This window comes from Thermobia domestica, chromosome 8 (assembly GCF_964235325.1).
Source record: "Thermobia domestica chromosome 8, izTheDome1.hap1.1, whole genome shotgun sequence".
Classification (NCBI taxonomy): Eukaryota; Metazoa; Arthropoda; class Insecta; order Zygentoma; family Lepismatidae; genus Thermobia; species Thermobia domestica.
The window spans coordinates 236,386,221-236,413,490 of NC_137461.1; the positions used below are offsets into that span (position 1 = coordinate 236,386,221).

General features: G+C 35.3%; 1 protein-coding gene across 1 annotated transcript in view; it reads right to left on the reverse strand.

Annotated features, from left to right (window-relative positions):
• LOC145693493 (gamma-tubulin complex component 3-like) overlaps positions 1-27,270 on the reverse strand; it is a 92,879-nt gene that overhangs the window by 52,600 nt on the left and 13,009 nt on the right. Inside the window, exons 2-8 of the mRNA XM_081769547.1 lie at positions 26,705-26,880; positions 23,706-23,870; positions 21,641-21,752; positions 12,723-12,872; positions 8,890-9,011; positions 6,378-6,572; positions 338-562 (exon numbers count right to left, since the gene is read on the reverse strand). Coding sequence (XP_081625673.1) covers positions 338-562; positions 6,378-6,572; positions 8,890-9,011; positions 12,723-12,872; positions 21,641-21,752; positions 23,706-23,870; positions 26,705-26,880 — 1,145 coding nt within the window. The remainder of the gene's footprint in view (positions 1-337; positions 563-6,377; positions 6,573-8,889; positions 9,012-12,722; positions 12,873-21,640; positions 21,753-23,705; positions 23,871-26,704; positions 26,881-27,270) is intronic.

Consider the following 27,270-nt stretch of genomic DNA (forward strand, 5'->3'; position numbering starts at 1 on the left):
CGCTAATGAATGTGATATTGCAAGTTTTAATTTAATATGTAATAATTTGACGTAGTGTCATTTGAGAAACAGAAATAAAATTTTATGTTGAGTTAGTAGCAGTGCTAATCTAGTAGTACTGCAGAATACTTTAGCCACTGTCTTTGTCATTAGCACCGTGCAAAATTTTAGCTATTTTTATCAAAATTTTCAATAATGTTTCAAGATAAATGATTCACCTTTTGTATATCATATATAAAATCTATTACTGAGCAATGCATATGTGAGTGACCAAATACGTTCTACACAATACAACTTACTATAATTGAACTTTTGAACCCCAAAAGAAAATACTTACAGCACTAAGCAAATGTTTCACTGTCTCCCTAACGAAAGGATCCCCGTGCTGTAAGAACCCGTACACACTGGAAGCCAAAGCTCCACCTTTCTTATCCTTACATGCTTCGATCACTGCGTACAGAGTCTTAAAGCGATGCAGAGGATCGAAAGTCCACACGGTTAATCTCCGCAGAGTCAACGACGAATTCTCTTCACAAATAGGGCTATCTGCTTCCTGCTGCACCTGTAATACATTAATATTTCGTTCCTATATTCAACGCTTATCATCTAATCTGATGGAGTCGATGCATAATAGGGGCACGAGTTTTTCGAACTAAGAATTAAATTTCGCGTTTTGTCGCATTTTCCAAATAAAGTTTCGCATTTTGTAGCTCTTGTGGAAAAGATATTCACGACTTTTTACAATTGTTTCTTTTATTCATGTATTACTCCAGAAATAAACTATTAGTTACCTAAAAACAAAATAAGCCGAATATTTTATTTGACATTGTAAATTTCACTTATAGAAAATTATATAATCAAACTAAAGGAAAATCAGTAACTGAAGTTGCTACGAGTAGGAAAGCTTGCTGTCTTCTGAAAACACACAGGCACGAGTTACATTTAAGCGTTAAACATAAGCATGTTACATGCTTCCAAATTTTCTTCCTTCATTGTTGTGTGTATCACTTATCACCAGTCCATACTTGAAAGAGAGAGAGAAAAAAAATTCTCATAATTGGCATTGCTTGTTGGAAGCCATATATATATATAGAAACATGGAAAATGTGGGAACATGTAACATGCTTATGTAGCCCGTGCCTGTGTGTTTTCAGAAGACAGCAAATATATATAGTGCATTTACAACGAACTTCAAACGATCATCACTTCGGAACTTTTGTCCATTCAAATCATTCACTACACTACACTTCACTTTCTAGACGAATCACTTGTCAAGAACTCCAAATACGGTAGTTCATAATCAGATGCTTGGATTTTATTAAATGAAGGTAAAGCTTTAAGACTTTCTTAACAATAATGTCTTGGTTCACTATTACGTGCAATTACAGAAGGATCAAATAGCTTTCTCAAAGCATCATATGATTCTGTAGTTTGGGAGTCTTTTCTAAATTTCGCGTATTGTTAGAAATTTCACGCAAAATAGCCAATTCCGCGTTTTATCACACAACGGAAACCAATGAAAATACACCTAGAATATCATAAAACTTCAAGAAACTGAAAATTACTTAATTCTGATGCATTTCGTTTTATCGCGCATTGCAAAAATCTCGTGCCTCTATGTATAGTAGTAGTAATATATGCCTGAAGACTAATGTAAGAAAATATATATCTAACAAGAACCACCACCCCACCCAAACACACACGCAGTGGACACATTCTAGGAAAATGTGCCCAATGCCAAAATTATTATTATTAAATGAATAAATAAATACAGAAAGTACAATCTCAATCATTAAACCATATGAACTTAATAATGCTACAATAGTATTAAAGATAGTACATTGTACCGCTAATTTACGTAAAGCAGTTTTCTGTTTTCCCTCAATTTTGAAGTAAAAAAATTGAACTTGTTTCTGACAGCTGCTGATATATGCACAGAGATATTTCTGCGCATATCGTAAATGTGTTGTACTAAATGTAAATTATTTATACTTAAAAATCGACTTTTGTGTCTTAGATTCTACTGAATTATGTCATTTTACCTATAAAAGTCCATCTGACTTTGCCAGGACAGGATAAGGGTTACATTGTTCTCTAAATAATCATGATTCGTTAAAAAAAAAAAAAAAGCATGTTTACTATGTATGTATTTATTTATTATATTATTTCTGTATCTGAGCAAGAATTCATAATACAGGGTTATTCAAACAGAAAGGACAAATTTCAAACATTTATTTCTTCCAAACTACAAAAGATAGAAACATGATTCGAATGTTACTTGATTAAGAAAAGTTTACAATTTAAACAGCCCGGATAGAAGTTCCAATCACGGCCGCATTGGCGCTGTTTGTTGTTGTTTGTCTGTAGTGAAATGGCGGAGTCACCACAGGAGAAGTCTTTTTGTGTGCTACAATTGGCAAAACTTGAGTCCATTGTTGCAGTTCAGCGAGCATTTCGCCGTCAATTTAATAAACAACCGCCGCATCATAAGCAAATTTACGAGTGGCATCGAAAATTCGTAGAATATGGTTGCAACTGCAAAGGGAAAAGCACGGGACGTCCACGCACATCGAACGAGAATGTCGAGCGTATTCGTACACTTTACGAATCCACATCACGAGCAAGCAAAGAACTTAACATTCCTCAACCAACGGTGTGGCGAGTTCTAAAACATCGTCTGCACATGAAGCCATACAAATTGCAGTTATTGCAAGCATTGCATCCTGACGACAACAAAAGGTACGAATTTTGCATTAGCATGTTAGATGATATGGAAGAAGACAATTTTGCTCAACGATTAGTTTTTTCCGATGAATCCACTTTTCATCTTTCTGGTAAAGTTAATCGCCATAACGTTAGAATTTGGGCAAGTGAAAATCCTACGGCAGGTATTCAACATGAAAGAGATTCACCAAAGATGAACGTCTTCTGTGCGATATCTGTAACCAAAGTTTATGGGCCTTTCTTCTTCATGGAGAAAACTGACAGGATTAACCTATCTAGACATGCTTCAAAACTGGTTATTTCCCCAACTTGAAGATGATTCAGATGACTTCATCTGCATGCACGATGGTGCCCCGCCTCATTTCTCTAACCACGTTTGACGTTACTTGAATGACACCATTCAGGACGTTGGATTGGAAGAGGAGGAGCAGAAGATAAACTTTATCGCCGGTGGCCTCCCAGGTCTCCAGATCTCATTGTGTGATTTTTATCTATGGGGTTACGTAAAAGACCGTGTTTTTATCCCTCCTATGCCTGACACTCTTGAAGGTCTACGACATCGAATTGTTGAAGCTGTGAATTTGATAACTAGAGACCAGCTGATTCGTGTGTGGCAAGAAATGAGCCACCGTTTTGACATTTGTCGTGTAACACACGGTGCTCATATTGAATGCACACCATAATTACTAACAATAAATTGTAAACTTTTCTTAATCAAGTAGCGTTCGAATTATGTTTCTATCTTTTGTAGTTTGGAAGAAATAAATGTTTGAAATCTGTTCTTTCTTTTTGAATAACCCTGTACAAGGTGTCTACTAAAATTCCAAAATGAAATTTCGTCTTTTTCGTGACCTTTTCTTTATCAAACCTTATAATTTCATAACATTTTCAAGAGCGAATTTGGGTGCGAATTAAGCCGAATTTTTATGCATGCGTTAGAAGCATGCTTTGCTTGTGATTTAGTAGCGTCTAAAGCTGACCATAGAATCTTTGATGATGAATTTTGACGTTTTTATAGAACAAAATTTTTCGTCTGTACTTATATTTGTACAAATAAAAAGAATCGTGACCCAAAAGCTAAATTTCGTGACTTTTCCTTGACTTTCATGACCGTTTTCTGATTTCGTGACTTTCGTTACCGATACACACACACCCTGTAATAATTCAAACTCAAGAGATCGATACCGAAACACTTTGGTCAAAGACAAATTGATAAGATACTCCGAGAAGAATCTAATCATTTTAATAGAAAAATATTTTGTTTTATTGTTGAGAGTAATTTATTTCAACTACTCTCTTAATCCTTACTAATATATATATAAAAGAAAATGTGTATATGCATGTCTTTCAGTCATCAGTTTTTGGCATAGAAAAGTGACCAAGAATAACCAAATTTTATACATAGATCTTTACCATATCTAATCGCGTACGAAGTCATTAAAATTTGACTTGAAGGGTCACACGTTCTAGGGGTTCAGAAAATGTGCAGTACGTCAGAAGTCCAAGTTAGACAACCCAAATACTCTATTGTATTACAGGTTGCATATTGTTGAGTCCATGGGGATAAGGTACTTGTGCTAGTAATAAGACATACAAACCAGAGCTTTCTTGTGGCTATATGGTTAGTGTGCATTTCTTTGGCGCAGAAGACTCAGGGTTCGACTCCCGGTGGGAGATCATGGGATTTTGATCCTACATTTCGCTGTACGTCCACGTCTCATACAGTCTCGTTACTGAAAGGGATTCTAAACCTCAATCCAATACATATAAACATTGTATGGTTGGAACAAATTAATCCCGAAGCAAGAATGGAAATTAACTAATTACTAAAAAAATAGTGAAAATGATCACACGCGGAGAAAAAAAAAACATTAAGTATAGTCGCTAAACACTTTATCGAATGTACAGCAGAAGGAAAAAAAAAAGTAGCAGTGAAGAGTCTGAATGCAATTACAGAGCTGCCAGGTTGGAAGTAGAGGGTATTGCAGAGAGAGCGAGCGAGAGAGAATTATGAATTAAAAAATAATGAAATAAATATGCAAAGCATGTATAATCCGCTGATCATTGATTCTATTTAACTTAGGACAAAGTTTTCACATTCATGTTAAATTAAACTAAATTATTGTTAATTATTATCGCTCCGAAAAAAAGTAGTAGTGTCACAATGTACACCACATGGAGTTTGGTTCATTACATTCCGTGAGAACTGAACTTTGAATTTTTGCATTTCACCTCACCCTCCATTTCCTACTCAAAAACTGAATATTCGAAAGTAGAAAATAGTTTCATTTTAGCGTCATGTTCCACGGACAGATTAGTATTTTGCATCCTAAGCATTATACTAATTCTCTAATCTCAGCAGCACTGCGCGTAATCTATTAAGCAATAATGTATACGGCAAGAACTGATTTTTGATTGTTCAGATCTTGGGATCAATTGGAAGAATTACCTCTATCAACGAACTCTATTATTAATTTGTCACACTACATCCTGGCCAAAATTAATGGTGATCCATCAAATAGTCTGGAGATTTTGTGTTTCCCGAACGGATAGGCAAGAGTAAAGATTGTAAGGATTCCCACCTTTTAGTGTGTATTATTTCTTCGTGGCGGCCGTGAGGAAAGGAGGTTCCCTATAAGATCGTATCCTATAGTCGATACAAACCCTGGAGGCTGCTATGAGCAAACGATTTTCCGTACAAAGCTAATTCTAATCATCCGAAGCCACTTTACATATGCTAAGACAAACATTGAAAACACTCATTTTATATATTACAAAAACCGTATTTTATAACAAAATTGGCAAAGGGTTATCCAAGACTATTATTAACTCTACAAAAAAACATTAAAATATAAATGGAGTTTTTGGTACATTAAGGTCCTTAAAAATAAATGAATACATAAATGGAAAGATGAAAGAAACGTAATATCGAAAACGGGCACACTCGGAACTTAGATTAAGACGTACTATACTTAAGGTTGTTTGCCAAGCTCACCTCACTTTGAATTATAGTGGATAACAGAGACAATTAGTAAGTGAGCCAGAAAGTATCTGCGAAATGCCATTACGTAAACTAATAACTGCTTTTAAAACTTTTTAAAGTGTAAATTTAGGTGCCCGATAATAATGGCGTCATGAACTACGAAGCCAAATTTTTGATTTATAAGAAAAGGTTTGGAAACTGTTCTTAATTTGTTTAACAGCGTTTTGCAGATATTATCTGACTCACTTTTTTTTTTTAATAAATATTTTCCATTGTCTGTACAGTCATACTGCTAGCACCTGTTACTACTGTGTGTATTAAATATTCAAATAAATTAATTTTTCATTGCACTTACTACACTTTTATATTTGCGCTCCAATTGAAGCTAGTAGTAACGTCAAAATTATTGTGTGCGTGTGTCAAGTTCTCGATGTTCAAATTGAGTCGTCATGATTTTGGGCTCTGAAACTATCCCTACGAATACATTACCTGAAAGCTACTACGAATATTCAAACCATTGGTCATACACAAAAAATATAACTACATAGCCCTAAGTAAGGACAAGTGTTTCAGCTGCTAACTTTATATTTACATATACTCGTATTAACTCTATACATATACGTATTAAATATATAACACTTAGAGAAAATAAAAGTATTCAACCACATACCTGACCCTCTAAAATAGCGACTAGTCGATAATATTCTGTAAGTTCATCTCGAAGAGCCGATACTAAACTCTGACTCACCAAACCCTGAGTTCGATCATTAGCTTTGTCTTCACAGAATTGCCGAATGCAATTGTGAAGCCACCCTAATTCTGCTACACGCTGCAGAGTTCGTCTCACGGGACGAGGAACGCCAACCTAAATGAATGAAAAGAAAAAGGTAATTTTCCCCACTTCACACTATAGAAATTAAAGGTAAGTCGCTAACTCCACAATAGAATGATTCCTATTAGTTAAGTTATATTTAAGAAATAAACATATTAAATGTAATAGATTTTCAGCAGCTTCGAAAGGGGAAAGCTGCTTTTTCATTCCTTTCGTCTGTCCTTAATATCGTAACGCCCTGCATCTTGAGATCTAAACAATTATGTACTTGCCGGTCAGTCTGTCGTCTAAACAGCGCCCTTTGCTGGCGAATCACCAACGAAGTCGCGTAGGTCTACTTGTGAATTTATCTTGTTTAAGCTTCAACTAATGAAGCTTCAAATTAATCAATAGGAGACTTATCTAGTAAGCATTGATAATTTTAAAGACAGTCAGTTATTATCAACAGTGTTGAAGAAATTTCCATTGCAACCATTTCTTGTAATATGAACTTGAGCATTAATGAGCTAACGTTCTAATGGGTAAAAACATTTTCCAACTTATAAGTGTCAAGAAAACTAAATATTAAGCTTATAAGAAAAGGAATGGAAAAAACGTATTATGTGATTGTAACGCAAGCTTCTTTCCCGCCGTTAATAATGACGGTTGAAACTGCACTTATATATAAAATTATTGAATTTATATATAAAATTATTGAATTACTATGTAGGTCTTTATTGAATTGAGTCCACTAATCTCGAAGAAAGTTTCGTATTATCTGAACGAAGCTGTACGTGTAAGTACACATACTAAACAATTCACTTCAGCTGATGAAAAACTACGATCGGTCAATGTTTAAATATTTGTTCTTATTTTACTTTCTGTACATATTTATACAAGTGTATCTAATCTTTCTACTATTTCTCAGACATGCTCTTGGTTGGGTATATTGCTCATGAATTCATTTCTTAATCGTTTCCACTTTTTTCGAAAGTACTTTTTAGGAATTTAATTCCCAATGTTTAATTCTACTGGACACACAGCACGTGTTGTATATTAAAATTTCAGATTTCCCAGATATGTTTGGATGGTATATCAATATTTCACATCCTTCTCCTTGTTGTAGTCTCCTAGCAGTTTTTCATATTTGATCATCCATTATTGCTTTTGAATCCAGTTATTTACAAACTTCTGCTACCTTCAGTGATCCCTTAGCTTCGATTGTTTTATTTGTTTGCTGTTAGTGTTTGTTTCTTGACGTGACTAATACTTCAGTTGTGTTTTATATATAATATACATGTACTCCATACAAAACGCATAATCTGTACTCCACATATATATAATCTGCTGAAGCCTACTTCTTCAGCATTTTCTTCGATAATTAGGCAACGATTTGCACGGATTAGAACGCGAATATCCTTGACATGGCCTACATTCATTGATGTGGAAGGCTGTCCAGACAGTCTACATCTTCAGAACGAAACAAAGTATTTGAAGCGTTTGAATCACTCAAAGCATTGACTGACATTCATGTAGCTCCCCGTATGCATCCTTAACCTTTAGAGGATGGCTGTCTCTGATACAGAGAGAGTAGTTTAAACCTTTGTAGTTCAGCTCCTAATTAACCTAGATATGACAGGTGTCAATCTCTTCAGAAAGGATGAAATTTTCCAATAATGTGCATTTAATCCATATGAGGGGTACCGCGGGGAAGGGGCAATGGGAGAAAGTTGGGTATTTTTAGTTTCCCCTCGCCCACTCTTCATTTGAGGGGGTCATTCCTGTCTCCCCTCAAGGAGCTACAAGCATAAAAAATGATATCAATAGAGATAAACGAAAATACTAACTAGTGGTACCCTGTATATGGCTCTTAAGCTTGCGAGGGGTTGAATGAGGGGGTATTGAATTTACCCATTTTTCCAGTGTACTTTTTCCAAATAAAGGAAACCCACATATTTGATCAAGTTGGGCCACTAGCAACTCTGTTCTTTGTCGTACACAGGAAAAAAATCTGACATGTAGGCAGATAAACTTTGTGGTGAACAAACACTGTGTGCGTGAGTATTCTCGAGGTTCTCCCGTTTCCTCCTACTTCTATCATTCCACTATTTTGTTCATTATCATCACAGTCTGCCTCCCTTAGCTTTGGAGTATAATCATAGGCCAAGTGTTAAAATAAATATGAAAGGAACTACATGAAATCTGCTACAATTTTTAAACTCCAATTGTTTTGCCTTCCAAAATGCTTTAATGATACAAGACTATAACAAGGATGTTCTAGTTATACATAAATTTAAAAATTTCTCAAAATACGCTATTTTAAAGTATGAAGCACAACTAAAATATCAATTCCTAAATAAACGGTACTTACTTTCGAATCAATCCTGAAACAATCCTTTTTAATAGGATCCAACTTGATGATCTTCCCATCAATTCCTTGAAACGTGTATATTATTTCCTGTAGTAACGTAGTTTCTGATATGTCATTGGAATCTAAATTAAGAAAACATCACATGAGTACATATCACATTGCATGTGTTAGTCCTCACTTGTATGGTGTGCAACAAAATGAAAACTTATTTTATACACAGTTTGCAAACGCAGCATGCTATTTTTGATCGATGATTATAGAGCTATGTTAGACAAGAATGCAACAGACTGCTCATTGTAAAAGTCTTGTACTCTTACTTGCACGAAACAGCACAACGGAAAGAAAAAAAGAGGGTATGGACAAACCACGATTTATGAATCATAATTCCGTGTTGTGAGTCAAGTATTCAAGTTCTAACCACGTCAAGTGAAATATGTGTAATGAAAACTGCATCCATCACAAAAATGACTTTTCAGTTCCATGACTGCTTCAAAAAAATAGTCTGAATTTGAAATGATAACTGTGTAACTAGATATCTGAGAACCTTGACTCATTCTTAAATCACAGAACTAGAAATCCATTTTGATAACTTTATTATGGTTTTTCATGACTACAAAATTTCCGACTTTCATGACACATGCTTTTAACTACAAAATTTCCGATTTTCCACCCCACTGGGAACAATGAAATCGTAATGTTACACAACTGAGCAGATGAGTTTGGATCTCCAATTGTGTTACTGCTTTCTTGCTAGAAAAAACTAGTTTTCATAAGGAGAGATGGATATATTCAATACACGTCCATACATGTTTATTTTAAATGGAAAAATCTGAAAAGAAAGAACATATTTATTTCAATATATACAATTTAGTTTATAATTACGCATGGAAGATACGAGGCTCGTACAAAGTGGTCATAATTTGATAAAGACAATTCCTAGAAGCTGAAAAAGTTTTCAATATTGTGGATATATGAGCGAGTTTTTTTTTAAGAATTATAGAGATTTAATATATGTTACGCAGTAAGTTCTTCACACATGCTTTTTTAACTTCAATTGAGCTTCTCCGAATAAAATTAGGTGAGTACTATTTTTATATTTTAATACGTATTCCATACGCTATCAATTAACATGGTCATTTTGATTTGATTTTAGCATCCCTTTCAGCAGTGAGACTATATGAGACGTAGATCTACAGCTTAAAGTGGAATCCGAATAAAATTAGCTCCCGTCAGGAAACAAACCCGGGACTCCGACGCCAAAGGCGCGTACGCTAACCGCTTAGCCAAGGGGGAGATCATTAATATGGTCATAACTTCTTAATTATTGTAGATCGTTCTAATTCCAAATGTAGTCAGAATGACTCTTCCTCTTGTTGAGAATTGCTATCTTATAACGTATTACATGTTATAAGATAGGCACGTTTCATTCTATACAGGTGTTTCATAATCTTTTTGTTCCTTGTCGGTGAATAATGGATTCCAAGCAGAAGCAACATGCTGTCACTGAGTTCTTGAAGGAGCGGGTGCAAGTTGTTCAATACCACCAACAGAATGATACAGAGATGATACCACTGACCAAAACAATGGTGGATGAAATTTACAGAAGAAAAAAAAGCATTGAAGACAAATCGCGCATTAAGAGACCGTTAGCTGGGACGACTGACACGAGCAAGTGAGTTGCTTTATGCGGATAAATTTGTCACAATCCGTGAGCTTGCTACACAACTAAACTGTGGGCACAATTCCATTCAGAAAATGGAAAACTTGACCTATCACTGAGTTCCTAGAAAGACTGCTAGATGGAAACCCCTGTCAAGGAGGAAAATACTGTAATCTAACTTGGTAGTTACTAAATTCTCCAAGAGAGGCGAATATTGTCTCTGACGTAATTCCTCTTGCATCTGAGTTGAGTGGGCGAAGTTAGCTGCACAGTGATTTTCAGGTAATGCTGGGAGACAGGTGTAATAACGATTTGAATTAATAATTTTGGCTGCTTAAAAATTAATATTTGGTAAAGTTGAAACACACAACCTATCAATATCTGGCCATTTAATATGGAATTTATAGTATTGGCTATTGGAAAAAATTCTTAAAGACACTTAATTGTTGATATTTGTTGCATTTGTATCTTGAAGCCACAAGTTTGATGGTGGCCATTCGTAATTTGCACAAGATTTGGTGAGTGATTTAGTTACTAAGAAGATCTGCTGTTCTAGCCTTAATATTAGCTAAATTATTCTAAATTTTAGTAGATACCACTCATTAATTCCCATTCTCACCTTTTGTTACTGGAATGAAATCATACTTTTACTATTTGTGACGCTACTTAAAAAAAGTTTCTCTTGAAGGATTTACTGCATGATTATTGAAGGAGTTGCTCTAGTAAAAGATACTTCGTACATTAATAAGTTGATGAAGTAATCGTTTATAAATGCAATTTCTATCTGTTACTGTTAACTATGTCTTTTGTTACCACAAATTATTCTTGCTACTCTTTAGCTTTGACTTTTGAATTCAAGGAAAATTTGTAGTGATAGAGCCACGCAAATATTAATCTTCAGTTACCTGTTAGGGAGAGTAAATATTTGACAAATTTCACAACTGCTCCCGACGTCTTACCGTTAACTTGCAATGCTATTGGATCTGACCTTATTAAATATATATTATACACATCTGGTTACAAGCGAGGAAGAAGATTATCAGTCCAATAGTAGGGCCAGTTAACTGAAAACAATGTATGTGTTACACTTACACGCAACAGTGTGAAGTGATGTAACATCAGCCTAACACTTGACTTGAAGGAGAAAAAGGGTAGAAATCTGTTTGAAGCGTTCGAAGCCAATGAAAGTCATCTGGTGACGGGATGAAACGTATCTTTATGATCCAGAAACGAAGAGTCAGTAAATGGAATGACGGCACATCTCTTCTTAAAAGGACTAAGAAGTTCAAGAGCTAGTGATGCGCACCTGACTTTTTCAAAAGAGGATTCGAGAGTTGCGTTAAACAATGACGCAAATCAACCCTTTTAGTGGAGACTAGATTGAAGTAGCAACTTCGTTGCACTAATCTTACCTCAAGATTTTGGGTAACATCTTACACACTTCTTTTCGTCAATGAAGTGACCGAATTTTCTCTCAGATTCCGACTCAGACTTAACTTTCAGTAGTAGTGTAGACCAAACAAAATAATCCAGGAACGTTAACCTAGACAATATCACCATTGTATGACCGCAAACTTTGGTCGTAATTACGTTGTGGTTGCATTTGCTGTCACCTGACCGCTACAATTTTATGACTTGAAGCTCCTGGATTATTGCCTTTGGGACTACTTCGAAAGTGTAAATTCTACTGTACTGCACGCTTATTGATAAACTGAACACAGAATTCTGTGAACATGTAATATGCTAGCATCACACCCCCCCCCCCAAAAAAAAAAAAAAAACATCGTGCCAAGATAGCCGGGATATCCTCTAACCATTTGGTAAATATATTATATAAATAACAAAGATTGCATTAAATACAATCTCTTTTTTTTTTCTAGCAGCGACAGATTTATTTACAACAAATATCCAGTGTCTCATCAGGGAACCCTACTTATGTACGTAACTATAACTTGTCAAGTAACATACATCATGTAACATACTTTATACATTATTATAATGCAGAAAATTTGGGATCAGAGTTTTCCAATGTACAACTTTTTTTTTTTTTTTTTTTTAACTATAAATATATATTTTCACCTAATCACTTTTTCATCAACTATATGTGAAGAGTATTCTGCCGGAAGTTTGAATACTTTGTATTTCAATACGACTACACACACAGAATACTTACAATTATCTTTAACAATTCTCTTGTCTGGAGTACTCCTGGATGATTCATGTGGAGGAGTCCCTCTCCCATAACCACTGCCTATTGGTTCACGGATTGGAGTCGCTCTTGAATTGGAATACTGTGATTCTTGCACCTTCCCTTTCTTCTTTGCTACAAAGATACAAATCCATTCAGTTACGATTATTCATAGGTAATTTACGTAGTTCAATTCTAGATTCTTGCTTTCTTCGGCTGAACTTCAGACATTATTTCATTCTGCTAATTTTAAGAAAATTATAAAGAACGATAATGTAACAAAAAATAATAATTTCCAATATGATCCTTTAATAGTATTAAAAGACTACAAAATGTTAAATAGATATTAAATACTTTTCATTTTAGGACAGTCATTGTCGCAGATAAGCGTCTCAAAATCTAACCTCGAGACATGAACGGATTTTCTCAAAACATTCAATAAATAAAGTGTAAACCTATGACTGATTAGAACATATTTAAACACATTCTCACCAAAACGCTGACCTTCAGTCAGTCTCATCGATCTCATCTAATACGAGATCTCACAAGAATCACAATGAGATGCCATGGTATCTTTGAAATCACCTTCATAAACTAAAAGATCAGAGTCAAGAGGGATCCGGACCGTCCATTGCATCGATTAGACCGATCGATGGACTCCATCTATCGGATGGATCCTCAGACTATAAAGGAAGGAAGAAGATAGACTACTGTTGTTCATTTCCACAAATTCTCTGCTTTATGGGGACTTCTTTAGTATTCAGTGATCGAACATTCATCAACCTAAGATCGGGCTATGAGGAGAGACAAAGACCATGGATAGACATACTCAGAATTGGCAACAGGTACGTTATCGCAGAACTGAACAGGGTGTCTAATAAAATTCCAAAATGAAATTTCGTAACCTTTTCTTCACCAAATCATAAAATTTCCTAACATTTTGAAGAGCAAATTTGGGTGCAAATTAGGCTGAATTTTCATCCATGCGATAGAAACGTATTTTGCTTGCGATTTGGTAGCGTCTAAAGCCGAACATAGACATTTTTGGTGGTGAATTTTGACGTTTTATAGAACGAAATTTTCCGATCTGTACTTACATTTGTACAGTTAAAAAAATCGTGACCCAAAAGCTAAATTTCGCGACTTTTTGGTGACTTTCATGACCGTTTTCTGATTTCGTGACTTTTGTGACCGATAGACACCCTGCTGAATGGTCTAACCACACATCTTTGTCCTTTAAGGAAAGTAACTCGCCTATTTTCACATAATCGCTTTTCTCAGCCAACCATCCATATAGTTCAAAACAAGTAACAGTGTCATGTGTATATCACGTGAAGGAGATAGGTTTGTATGGCAAGACATTTTCTCAATATCAGCGTGTCTACTAACGTTCCAAAATGAAATTTAGTGACTTTTTCTTTACCAAACCATAAAATTTCTTAACATTCAAAAACTAATAACAGTACCTATATAATTCAACACTTATCTTTACCTTATATCTACTTTCAAAAGTTATTCCTTGGAGTGATAAAAGGTTGATATCTTCTGACAGTTGAATAAATGACAGTTGACAGTTAGATGTGTTGATGGTTTCGGCGATGCGATGCGATTTGCATCGCCACTGCTCAATGATGCCAGCTGAAGATCAGTCTCAAAAGCGAATCTGAATGTGAATTAGGGCGAATTCTCATGCATGCGATAGAAGCGTGCTTTGCTTGCGATTTGGTAGCGTCTAAAGCCGACAATAGAAAGTTTTGACAGTGAATTTTGACGTTTTATAGAACATACTTTTTCCAGTCTCAACTTATATTCGTTCAGATAAAAAAAAAAAAAATCGTGACCCAAAAGCTAAATTTCGTGACTTTTTCTTGCCTTTCATGACCATTTTCTGATTTCGTAAGTTTTTCACGACTCGTGCCCGATAGACACCCTGAATATTGAAATCGGAAGTTGGTTTTAGTAGTGATTTCGTTTTTCCCCCCATCAACGTTAAAAGCAGAAATGGTTGATTTCTGCTACTTTCGGTTTTAGTAGGGGAAAGATTCGGTTGAAAATCACTTGGAACACTTAATTGATTACAGAAAACAGTTTCTCCCTATCAATTATAGTTTTTACTGTATGGTAATCAACATTAAAACCAGAAGAGTTAATTTCTGCCATTCCGGTTTGAACAGTTACGACAAAAGATGGTACCTATTCTTAAAACGCAAAATCGATTTAAAAAAATTGCTTCCCGCTATCTCTATAGTTTTTGCACTATGTAGATCAACATTCGAAACTGGAATTTGTACTGAATTTTTATTACTTCCAGTTTTAGGAGAGAGTTAACGATAGAGATCAAATAACTTGTAGATGCTCTAGGATGCATATTTAACACAAAAGAACACCTTGCATCCGGTGCTTTATAACCCTATTAAAATTCAATCTTCAATATTTCAGCAACAAGAGAAATCACTGGGACATTATATAGTGTTTTTTTTTTTTTTTTTTTTTTTTTTTTTTTTTTTTTTTTTTTTTTTTTTTTTATAATAACGAAATACTCCACGTGTCCAAAAAAGCATTATAAAATATTTAACATTTAACAGATCGACAATGTCAATGTAACCGGCCAGTTATAAACTTTTTTATTTATGTTGTACTTTAGTTTTAAATTTAATTTTTAAAAACAAAAATAAAAATCCTATACATAAATTTAAATTAAAAATCTATAATAAAATGTTAAAAATTATTATGTAATTTGTTTACAAATTCATTTTATGTACCAAAACAATTTAACTTGCATAATGAACTTCCTCATTATGTAAATCTTGCATTAACAAATTTCTTCGTCTAAACCATATTCCAACTTATACATAAACCCAATTTTCTGGGTCATGGCGTGGTTCTACATCACTAAGTAATAACTTTAACAAAATATATATATATATATAATCTCACAATATTTCCAAAATAGGATGACCCGACATTCATATATCATTAACGATCTCAATATAACTAAAATATTAAAAACACATTTTATCTTCAAACTCCAATCATAATTTTCATTAAATAAATTTTTTTAAAAATTACTATTTTATCAATCCCAACCAAATTAAAAACTTATGCTAAAATTAAACCTCAAATAACAATCATAAAACAGTATCTCCAACAAAAAACTCAAATATATATTTAAAAACTTTATCAACTACCAAAAATATCTCTACACATAAATAAATTTCCAAACACCACATAACTAATCTAAAACATTAAAATCAATCACATATTTAAAACTTATATCTTTTATTCGGGTCTAGGAAAATTCGGTGTAAAAAAACTCGGTCTGGGGAAATTTAGGTGTAAGATAGATTCGGTGTAATACATATTGAATATTACCACTTACGATAATTTACGACACTTCATATTGTGAAAACGAAAACCATAAAATTTAACGAATAAAATGTCATTGCCTATTTCAAGAAAAGCAAATTTATTTTGCCTTGAGTCCAACACCTCTTTCATGTCTTTTGCGGGTTATTACTATAAACTACTTTTCATCACACAATGAAGCTGACACTTTTTGTCAGAAATAAAACAATTACAACTATAAGTTCAAAGAATAGTTATAGGAACAACTAAAAACACCTTTCCTATAGTACATCATAGAACATATACAAGGCGATTCTTTTAAAACTCACGGATTTCATTTGGGTCTAGAATTTCTAACTGAAGTCCGATTTTCATGCGGTTTGTGGCAAATGATCAAGTAACGTTGGGAGATTTATGGAACTATGTTTACTGATTAAAATTTATTTGGGGTAATACCGGCCACGCCTCTAGAAAAACAGCAAATATTCGCCATTGTATTGAATTGGTATTAGGTGAGATGCGGTGTGGAGATTTGAGTTTCTTCGTTAGATGGCAACCTCGCGACGGTCAATAAGAAACAGGAAACTAGGCCGTTGTATCGAGAATTATGCTGTGCTACTGTATCAATATGATCAGGACTCAGTTACAATAATGTACTCTTTGGAGCAACGTGATTTTATCGTTAAAAAGTTTTTGGAGAACGGGATCTGTTGTTGCTACGCAAAGGGCATTTACACGCAACTTTGCCTCACGTTCTGCCCCAGACAGGAACATAATATGGTCGTTAGTGAATAAATTGCAGAAAACAGGATCGCTTCTGAGTAAGACAGGGAAGCATCGGACCCCGCTGGTGGATGTTGTCAGTTACCGACTCCAAGTCAACCAAGTAGATAGTAGACAGTAAAAGTACGTTCTACACAAAGTTTGAACTTAAAACTAATACACTCATTTTTCCTCAAAATTGAGTTTTTAATAAATCCTACGGTCTACTACAACGAATCTTTCTTTACACCTAACATTCCCCACACCGAGTTTTCCGTACACCGAATTTTCCTGCTCCCCTTTTATTCACATCTAAAATTTCCTAGTCTAATTAATATGTATATCTCATTTATCAAATATATATGTATATAAAAAATAATTATATTTAAAATACAAAACCTCTCGCAATATACCCCCAATTAAAATAAACCTTAAAACATGACCACATCAATTTTTAAGATTTAAAATGTGTATTCATGGGACGACTAATCGATTGTAGGAAACCGTTTTGACGCTATCTACCTAGGTATCACTGTTTTTGTTCTGTGGATGGATTTCCTTCATCAAAGTACAGATTCCTAACTTTAGACCCTCTACATTCTGCCCAAAACAGATTGTGACCCATCAAGTAATTCTTGAGATCTTTTTGTCCCCTGGACACAAGGACAGAGTAAATATATAAGGGAGATTTTGCTCTTTTATAACTTAGCTGGAAATTGGAACTATTTAGGACCTTGCCACTGGACCACTTACATACTAATCAGTTTACAAAGAATAGTGTTCCACGCAAAGAATATGTAGATATAGTGAAACTTTTGAATAGTGAACACCAATAAGACCCTTTTTTTTTTTTTTTTCTTTCTTGAAATGGGAGGTATTAGTTATTGAGAAATTTCACAAATTTTTAGACTACTCAAAGCTCATGAGGTAATTGTATGCAGGGGTTTTAGGATTTAGATTTCTGGGTTTTCGGCATCTATGGCCATTTTGCCCATCATGTATGAAGGATGACGTTCCTCTGCGAGCACACTATCCGGGGGATGGGAAGGAAGGAAGCGGCCTAGGACCTGTAAGTGAAGTACCACTCCGGTATTTCCCTAGTGTGAATGAGGAAAACTTAGGAAAACCCCATTGAGGATGGATGGCCTGAGAAAGCTTCTTACACTTTTTCGACTGGTGTCCCTACTGGGAATCGAACCCGGGATCGCTCGTACCGAAAGCGGTAATTGTATGCAGTAACAATTAGTTATAAATTTTCAGTTAATACAGAAATACTGTACTCAGTGTTCGACTTACTGAGGGAATGAGGGAGAAATGTCTCTCTGTAAAGAAACAACAGTATCGTTGTAAGACGTGTTTATATGGGCATGTACTGCAATAAATATATATATATATATATATAATTTTCTTTTTAATTATATGTCATCTTTTAAAAAAATCCCTTAATTTACGTACTGACTGTACTAAAAGTAAAAATATCTCAATAAGAACATGCAACATTATTGAACACTTAAGAACGAAAACAAAATTTATAAATCATAACTATGGCAAGGATTTTCTGTTTACTGTATGGAAAGATTTTGGCAATTTTTAAACTGCAGAAAGTATAGTAAATACGGGGAAAGAAGATTGACTGTGTTCGTAGCAGAGAGTCCGTGAAAGAGATTATTTTGTCTCGTAATAATACATATATGTTTTTGTAAGGAAGTTTCATTGTATTATCAAATTCAGTTTACAAACATAATGTACCGCATTCAATTGTAGATTTGTTTGTTTATTGAAGGTTTAGCGTCCCATTTCAACACTGAGGCTACAAGAGACGTGCGGCTATAGTTTAAATTGGAATCCGAGCCACCGTTATTCATTCCATGCTCTCCCACAGGGAATCGAACCCTGGACACGGTGCAAAGTCGCGCGTGCAAGCCACTAAGTCCAGCGGGAAAGGTAGTCCAATGATAGAGACGTAATTATATAATCATTTATGAATTTCAACATGCCGTCCGCGCATACTAATCGGTATTTCAATGTAGAAATACTTTAAATTAATTAATTTCCTCAGATGGGTTAAAAAACGCACGTATAACTAAAAGACACGTCCGTATTCATGGTATTTTTATTCGTCATGTTTCAATTCATCTGATAAATCTTCATATCACTTAACTTTATTTTTAAGACTTGAATATATTTTAGATTAAAGGAAAACAGACTTACGAATATAAATCAAGAACAAATGGCGAATCGAAAGAGAAAAAAACTACACTTAGTTTTAAGAAAAGCATGAAGGAACAAATTTTTCAGTGTTGTAAACAGCAAATTACATTAAGACACAGGATGAAAATAAATGACACACAATGAAATTAATTTACAAATCAGTACGATAATTAAATCTAAGTTTTAAGGAGGGACACGGTGGCTCAGTGGTAGAGCCCTCACTTCTGTTACACAAGGCTCCTAAAGCAAACACCAAAAATATAGGCGGGTTGCGCGCGCACCTTACAGCTCGCTGTTGTCAACTCTCCCTTGTCATGTGACACCTCCTTCCCCTCGTGTTGCAGGAGTAAGCAGACGACAGCCGTTTACCTAGCCACAGCTCAAAGCCTGCGTTCTGCCGTAACCAATCTTCAACACGCGCGCGAAACATGAAACCTTTACAGTGACTGAGCAAGACAAATGTAAATGTGGCAAGTGCGTACGTTGCTAGTTGGCTGTTGCTCTCTCCACCCACTTTTTGTTGCGCGCGCAACCCACCTATATTTTTGGCGTTTGCTTTAGTTAGATGCCAGGTCATACAAACTCTACCTGGAAAGTAATGTCATACATTTTAATGTGAATCAACTAAACGTTGCAACGTGCTCTTTCTGCCGGGATCGATGGTGGTGTAAGTCAACTACCGAGCGAGTACTTGCTCAGTTGTCTTCGAGCTCTCGGAGGTGAAGTACGGGCGATTTCGTAAATCTCTGATTCGTCTCTTGTACAAACCGCGATGCAGCGCTCACTGGAACAAAGTTACGCGATCAAGTTTTGTGTGAAACTCGGTAAGTCTGCAGCGGGAACTTTTCCATTGGCCTTCGGGGATGAGTGTTTATCACGTCTACAGATGGCACAAAGCGTTTCTGGAAGGCTGTGAAGAGGTCGACGACGAAGCCCACGATAGATATCCGTCAATCTCCTCAAACGACGAAAATGTAACTCATGTTAAAGAACTTTTGCAAACAGACCGTCGAATGAGTGTTTAATGTCCGACATGTTAAATATTCCATTCCGTCATGTTAAATATACCATGAGATTATGACAAAGAGTTGCACATGAAAAATGTGTGCGCGAAGCTAGTCCGAAGAATTTTGACCGACTACTAAAAATCTCACTGTGTGGAAAGTTGTAAAGAGTTTCGGAAATGTGGGTCACTACTCACTTTTTGGACAATGTTATCACAGCTGATGAAACGTCCCGACTTCAGCCCAAAGACTTCTATTGGTTTCCCCGATTGAAACACCCCGTAAAATGACATCGTTACAGAACAATTGACGATGCGAAAGCACCTTGTGAAATGGCTTTAAACGGACTTCCTGAAAAGGGTTTTCAAGATGTCTTCATAGACCGGAAATCCAGCTGGCAAAGATTTATCAACGTAGGAGGACAATATTTTGAAGAACTGTAGTGTACAGGTATTATTATTGCGTAAATATTTTTTTAATACTTGTATAATTGGTTACATTACTTTCCGGACAAACCTTGTATGAGTCGTGTCCGTGGGCTTCTTCGGGATTCTCCCATTTCTTCCCACATTATTTCATAACTATTTACTTTCATTAATCAACTGTCACCTTTAGCCTAAAAGATATAACTAGAAATTTTATTTCAAATCTCAAGTTTTGGAACTGACCATGTTAATCCCCAAAAAGAACTACGCAGAACTCTCAATTACGAGTGGTAATGTTCTCTACTTTTAATGCTATTCCTCAAGCACTCTTAATTATGTAAGAGACAAGATGTATGGTTAGAAGTGATTGGACGGAGGAGTAATTGTGTATACATACAATAGATATTGGATTAAGGTATCACAACAACAATCGAAGTATGCTCACAACATTCAGTGTTGAACTGACAAGAACACACCTGTCCAAGTTTGAAAAGATGTTATAATAGGATTATCAAGGAAGGTGTAACTATACAACATCTGACACATCTTTGAGCTTTCTGTTATCAATAGCTGTTTCTAGGAACTTTCAGAAAACCGATCACAGTGAGTGTTGTAATCCCTGCAAATGGCGGAATTTCTCACAACGATGTTAACTGCTGTTATTTTATTTATTCCGGGTTAGAGCGCTGGATTCATGTGTGGTTCCGAGTTCGATTCCCGGCTGGTGCATCCCAACTTTTGGCGTCCACTTAGCGTCGTGAGGCAAACTGGGGAGTCACGTGAATAAAAGACGTGACGGCCACTGCGTCTAGAAAGCTCCCGATACGACGCGGCGCACTGACCACGTGTTTGTTGCTAGGCTGGACGTAGTTCCACCAATCGCTAACAGATGGCGTGGAGCGGCTCGGGTCCACAAATCGGGCCGTTACGCCAAGTGGTATTCCATTTTTGGTTAGGTGGTTGATTGGATTAGTTTTGCGTATCTTTCCGTACGAAAATTTACGAAACGTGGACCTCCAACTTCACGTGTGATCCGAAGCTCCCGTCGCGAATCGAACCCACGTTTCTCCCGACTGTCAGAACATATAGCCGCGAGTGCGCTCTCCGATTTCTTTTATATATATTACAGATCTAAAAGATTCAAAACTTATCTTACCAGTATTGGGAGCTGAGGACCAATAAATAGGAAGAATTGGGGATGCTTCAACTCTGGTAACAGTATTAAATGTGTTGTGTGCTACGCATTTGTCGCTCTTTTCAACCGACGCCTAAAACAGAAAGAATGATTTTAGATAACACAGAACATTATACAGTATAATAATCACACTAAAAGTTCACTAGAATTATTAATGGCACTTAGCACTGTACTTAAAAGGCGATACTATATTTAATGGTCTAGTAAAGTTACTAATTTTGCTACACAAAAGTTACTATTCAATATTACTTTGTACGTACATATCGAACGAAGCAATATTACATACAGCTTTAAGTTTCTTTTCTAAATTTCACCCTTTCTTTCTATAGACCAGCGTTTCCCAACCGGTGTGCCGCGGCACACTGGTGTGCCGCGAATAGACCGCTGGTGTGCCGCGAGGAAATCGAAACAAAATTATTAATTCTATAGCAACCAAATTGCAAGACATAGGGAAAGAATGGTAAATTTTTGTATTTCACATTACTATGAATTTCTACCATGGAAAAATTACTGTATTTGTAATATATTATTCTACATCTATTACTGTGTAGCAGACAGTATTTCGGCTTGTACACATTTCCACGTTTAGCTGCTATGTTATGCTTCAATTGAGAGTCATACTAACACCGAAAAATGGAAGCACTTGTATGGTACGCGTCAAGGGAACGTTTGTAGAACACTCTTTCGCACTTGAATGACAGAACAACACTTTGTTCAACAGTTGTGTTTTGACTTCGACGCATCGCAAGCTGTGTGATTGCAATAATATGCACCGGTTTTGGTTAAAACAGCAAAGTTAAAAGTACAAGACATTCATTTGTTCGTTCGTTATTTAGTGATCTTCGTTCTTAGTGAAAGGTTGGATATAGTTTTCGAAAAAGAAAGCGTATTTTTAAAAATCTGAGTCCTATATTTCACATCAATTGTTTTCTATTTTAAAATTAGAATAAAAAAATAAGCACAATGAATTGGTATAGGGGAAAACCAGTGATCGAGCTTTCATCTCTGTGAGGAGATCAGAAATCACAGAAAAAAAACATGTCATGGTATTTTGTATTTGCAAATAATAATAATAATAATAATAATAATAATAATAATAATAATAATAATAATAATAATAATAATAATAATAATAATAAATAATAATATCTATGAGTGTGCCGCGAGAATTCAAGTTACACCCGTAGTGTGCCGCAAGTTGAAAAAGGTTGGGAAACGCTGCTATAGACTGACGGCAACCAAAGTAATTTTAATGAATTGGTATGACTATCATTCAATTCAATGAAACACATCTGGCTTCCGGATCACGCGGAATACTGCCGCACATAAAAAAGGACACCATTCAATCCTATTCTTTGCCAAATAAATTTATCCTATTTTAACCAACGACCTGTTTTCTATTGTCTTCATATTTTCTACCCAGTCTCTTATTCAAAGGTTTTCCAACTACAACTTGAGGATCCCCGTGCAAAATTCCCATACAGTGACGTGTCCCACTGACATAATTAAAGCCCAATACGAGCCCAAGATCTTAACTGCACTATCAGGGTTTCCACGATTGCTATACAGTGCGATTATGAAGTTTCAAATCCTGCGTTCAAAATATGAAAAATGCGAATACATTTACGAATATTATTCTTGCGATATTTGTGAGTCCTTGGAAAACGTTTGTCTGTATCTGAGAGAAGCGCCAAGTGACAGTGCTTGCGCCACTTGGCAAGAAGTCATGAAAGACGAGTGAGTTCGCAGTCTAACGCAAGAGCAGATTTGCTTAAGTACAAACGCATTTTGCACCAAATTCTCTCAGCAGCAATTCCTTGGTATTCTTATACCAAAGACAGCAACTGTGTATAACTTAATGAAACATTCTTGCGAAACAATGATTGTCGCCTTAAACAATATAATTAACTCTTGTCTTTCTACGGCACTTCAAAACCATTCAACCATTGTGAGACCGTGGTTTAATAACTCGTCTAAAACTTAGGAGGCACTTCACCTACAATTATAACAGAAAAGAAGATATTACCCGAGTTTGCTGGTGCTTCTGTGGCTCGACATGTGGCGTAGAGGTAACGAATCCTCCGATGTTTGCATCTCGTGAAAATGTAGTCAGTCTGCTGTCCTTCACTTGGATTGGTTCAGTTAAGTAATAGAAAAAAGCCATAACCGCTGGACGGTTCTTCAAAATTGACTGGAACACAATTACAAGTTCAATTAATGTACGTTATGGTTTTCGTTTTATGTATAATACACTGTTACCGAAAACAGTAAAACAGTCACATACCCTGGAGTAATTGAGTTTTATTAAACGCTAATAATTCAATAACCACTGGCATCTTTGTCACGGCGAACAAAATCTAAGTTTACAAATCGACAACGTCGTCAGTGGACACAAATTATTGGTGTTTCATAGAACCCAAATACGACAGGATATATAACTATTGCTTATCAATTAATGTCAATTTAAAATATTTTGCATATAAAATTATCGTACTTATTTGAATATAACCACCTCTCCACGAATCACTACAGAAAATTCACACCACTACCGAACTAATAATCCATCATTACTGGCTGCATATCAATGACTTGTTTCAAGTATACTTCGATATAGAGTTACCAGTAACATCCGTATCTATTTTGAGAAATACTATGTTTGAAGTTGCATGCAGTGCTATGAACTGGAAAAAATCGACAATATAACTTTACACTGTCAAACTTATCAAATCATTGTTATTGTTTAGATTTTTTATAAACAATAACTAGAAAGCATTTACCGTATTTCTATGATCCCATTTGTTTACAATTGTACGTATTATGGGACTATAGAGTTCCTCAAGAATTTTAGCTCTACATTTCGAAGAAAAACTGGAACGATTATATTCGAGTAAATACGGTAATTCTCTAACAATCAGTAATGATATTGGTAGAATCTACAGTACATTATAATTTTTTTAAAAAAAAAGCAAAAGCAAAAAAAAAAAAAAAAAAAAAAAAACAAACTTTAAAAAAAAGGCTTGTACTTACAAACTCACAATTTGAAGCTTCATCATGTATATATCCAGAGTTCTCACATCAACTAATTTCCTAAAACATTTACTATAGATAAGCAGCTTGCCTGTTTACGCGAGAAATTTGAAGGGTTAGATCATATATTTCAGAAGTCTATCATAGTTAAGCTCTTTTCTGCATGAAGTGTAGAACAAGCACATTTTGATATAGGTTTACTTGAAGGGATCTGACAATCACAGTACTGATTTGAAGCTTAATTTCGCTTTTAGAACTGAGGCCATCTTATAGCTAACTAAAGGTGAGATCCGAACTACACGCATTTCTATTTGGAATTAAACCAGATTCTCACACACGAAAGGCAGGGAAGCTAACCATTCATACGAGGTTGGGAGTTTGATTAATTTGCATATACATCCTTTGTTAACAGCAAGACCTATAGTTGACAGTTGGATCTGAACCACTGTAATGAGTTCGATGCTCTTTCACCGGGAATTCAACCCGGGACCTCACCATAACCCCACGCACTACCCACTATACAGGAAGGACAGCTTGTTGTTCGTGTGTGCATTTTTAAGGCCATTCCAGGTTTATAATGGTGACTTCGACCGTTAGGTAGCACCACGCTTGAATACACCCGAGAAGTTATTACGAGTATTTCGAAAGTGCTGTTTATTGAGCTGGAAGGACGGTTTGTTTGGGTGTGTAAGTAGTTATACAGCTCTGAAAACTGACGTTTGGGAGGGTTATTTGTGCTTTTTCTGACATTGGTTATAAATATAGATAAAACTCGGAAGTTCCGAATACCAGGTCGCCATGGCGACTGGATATAAGTCATGTGCCTAGCTTATTTCACTTTAATATTCACAGATCTTACCTGCCAGTTATAATTTCTGAGTTTTAGGATGAATTAAGAACAAATTATAATGAATTCGTTATAAAGTTCAAAGTTTACCATAATATATTTCAGTCGAATTACGGGTAATGCCCACTACATCGATTTATTCTATGCTGTATGTGAGATTTTTTGCTCTAAAATTAGCAAAATTTTTCTTCCCTCTAGATTAACCACGAAACATGTGTCATCAAATACTTAAACGCATGGTTTGAAGCAATCTCGGCTGACGAATTAGTTTAGCACCCTGGCGAAAAAGATTCGTGATCAAGTATTAGAGTTGAAACTATGTGAAGAGAAGGATGACATTTCTGAATCGCACAACGTTATTGTTCTAATTGTACGTTTTACATTACATTTTAAGGCCAAAATTTGTATCAAATTGGATGTGTATTATTGGGGTGCTTGTATTTCAGAATTGGCACTTAAGCACAGTAAGCTGACGAGATTTTCGGCTAAGTATCATTTTTTCACACTTGAATTTTCATGTTATGCGATATTTTCGAGGTACATAATTAAACATATTACTGTAAAATATATTAACGCAATTCGTACTTTAACTACTGTCCAAAGTATATTTAAATATTTCGACTACGTAGTTCTCAATAGTGTTTTCTAAACTTCTCATCAACATAGTTTCCTCATAATCTTCATTTGTGCACACGAACTTTAAATTGGATGCTGAAACAAGACTATAACTTAATAATAAAAAATAATTTACAAGAAACCTGAACAAGAAATTAACTACTAGTGTGCACTACATGAATTCGCAGAAGACGGTAACTTCATGCTTCAAATTAAAATCCAATAAAATAATTAAAATGAAATTACTGAATATATTCTCTTTCACCTTAACTTACTTTTCAACATTATCAGTGAGTGAAACACGTAGAATGAAGCTAATCTAACCTTACCTATGTTAAACTATTGCGATATTTGAATTTTTGAAACGTTTTGATGAAACTTCTGCAGATTAAACATGCAAAGCGGGTTTTAATCTTACATTTCCTCCACCCATCACCCATAAGACAGCAAGATCGTTTTGCTATTTCACATTCTTAATTCACTCACTGATTAGCACTGCACATATAACAATATCAAAAGTAGAATAGCAAACTTACAAAATGTTGAAGTCTACGATGATGTTCCAAAAACTTCTTTGCATCATGAGTTCTCTTCTCTCGATTCAATTTATCTTTCAGTTTTTCAATGTAAAAGAATTCGCTCGTTTCAACGCCTGTTGAAGGAGCTTGTGCAATGCACTCAAGGGCCCGGTTATAGAGCGCCCATGACTCTTCTGTAATTAAAACAACACAATATAAGTGTTAATAATACTTAAGTTTTCTCGTCTTGCTTTACTATACTGCAACATCAATTTTCTCAAATCATCAACTAACACATCATACAGTAACTAAAAATTTAAAATAACATCAAGTCTTAGCTTCTTTTTTTGTACTTCATAAGTCCTTACATCTAGTATTATAAGATTTTAAACGCACTTACACCAGAGAAATTGGTCACAATGTTGCATGGTAATTTCCGTAATTTTTCAAAACTTAATATTGAAAGAAATATCTTCGAAGACTGAATGAAATGAAAATATACAACCGAATCGGTAATCGGTCCCCAGCTTATAGTTCCGTGCGCTAATACTATACTTTTCCCATCCTCCCCGAGACTAACCATA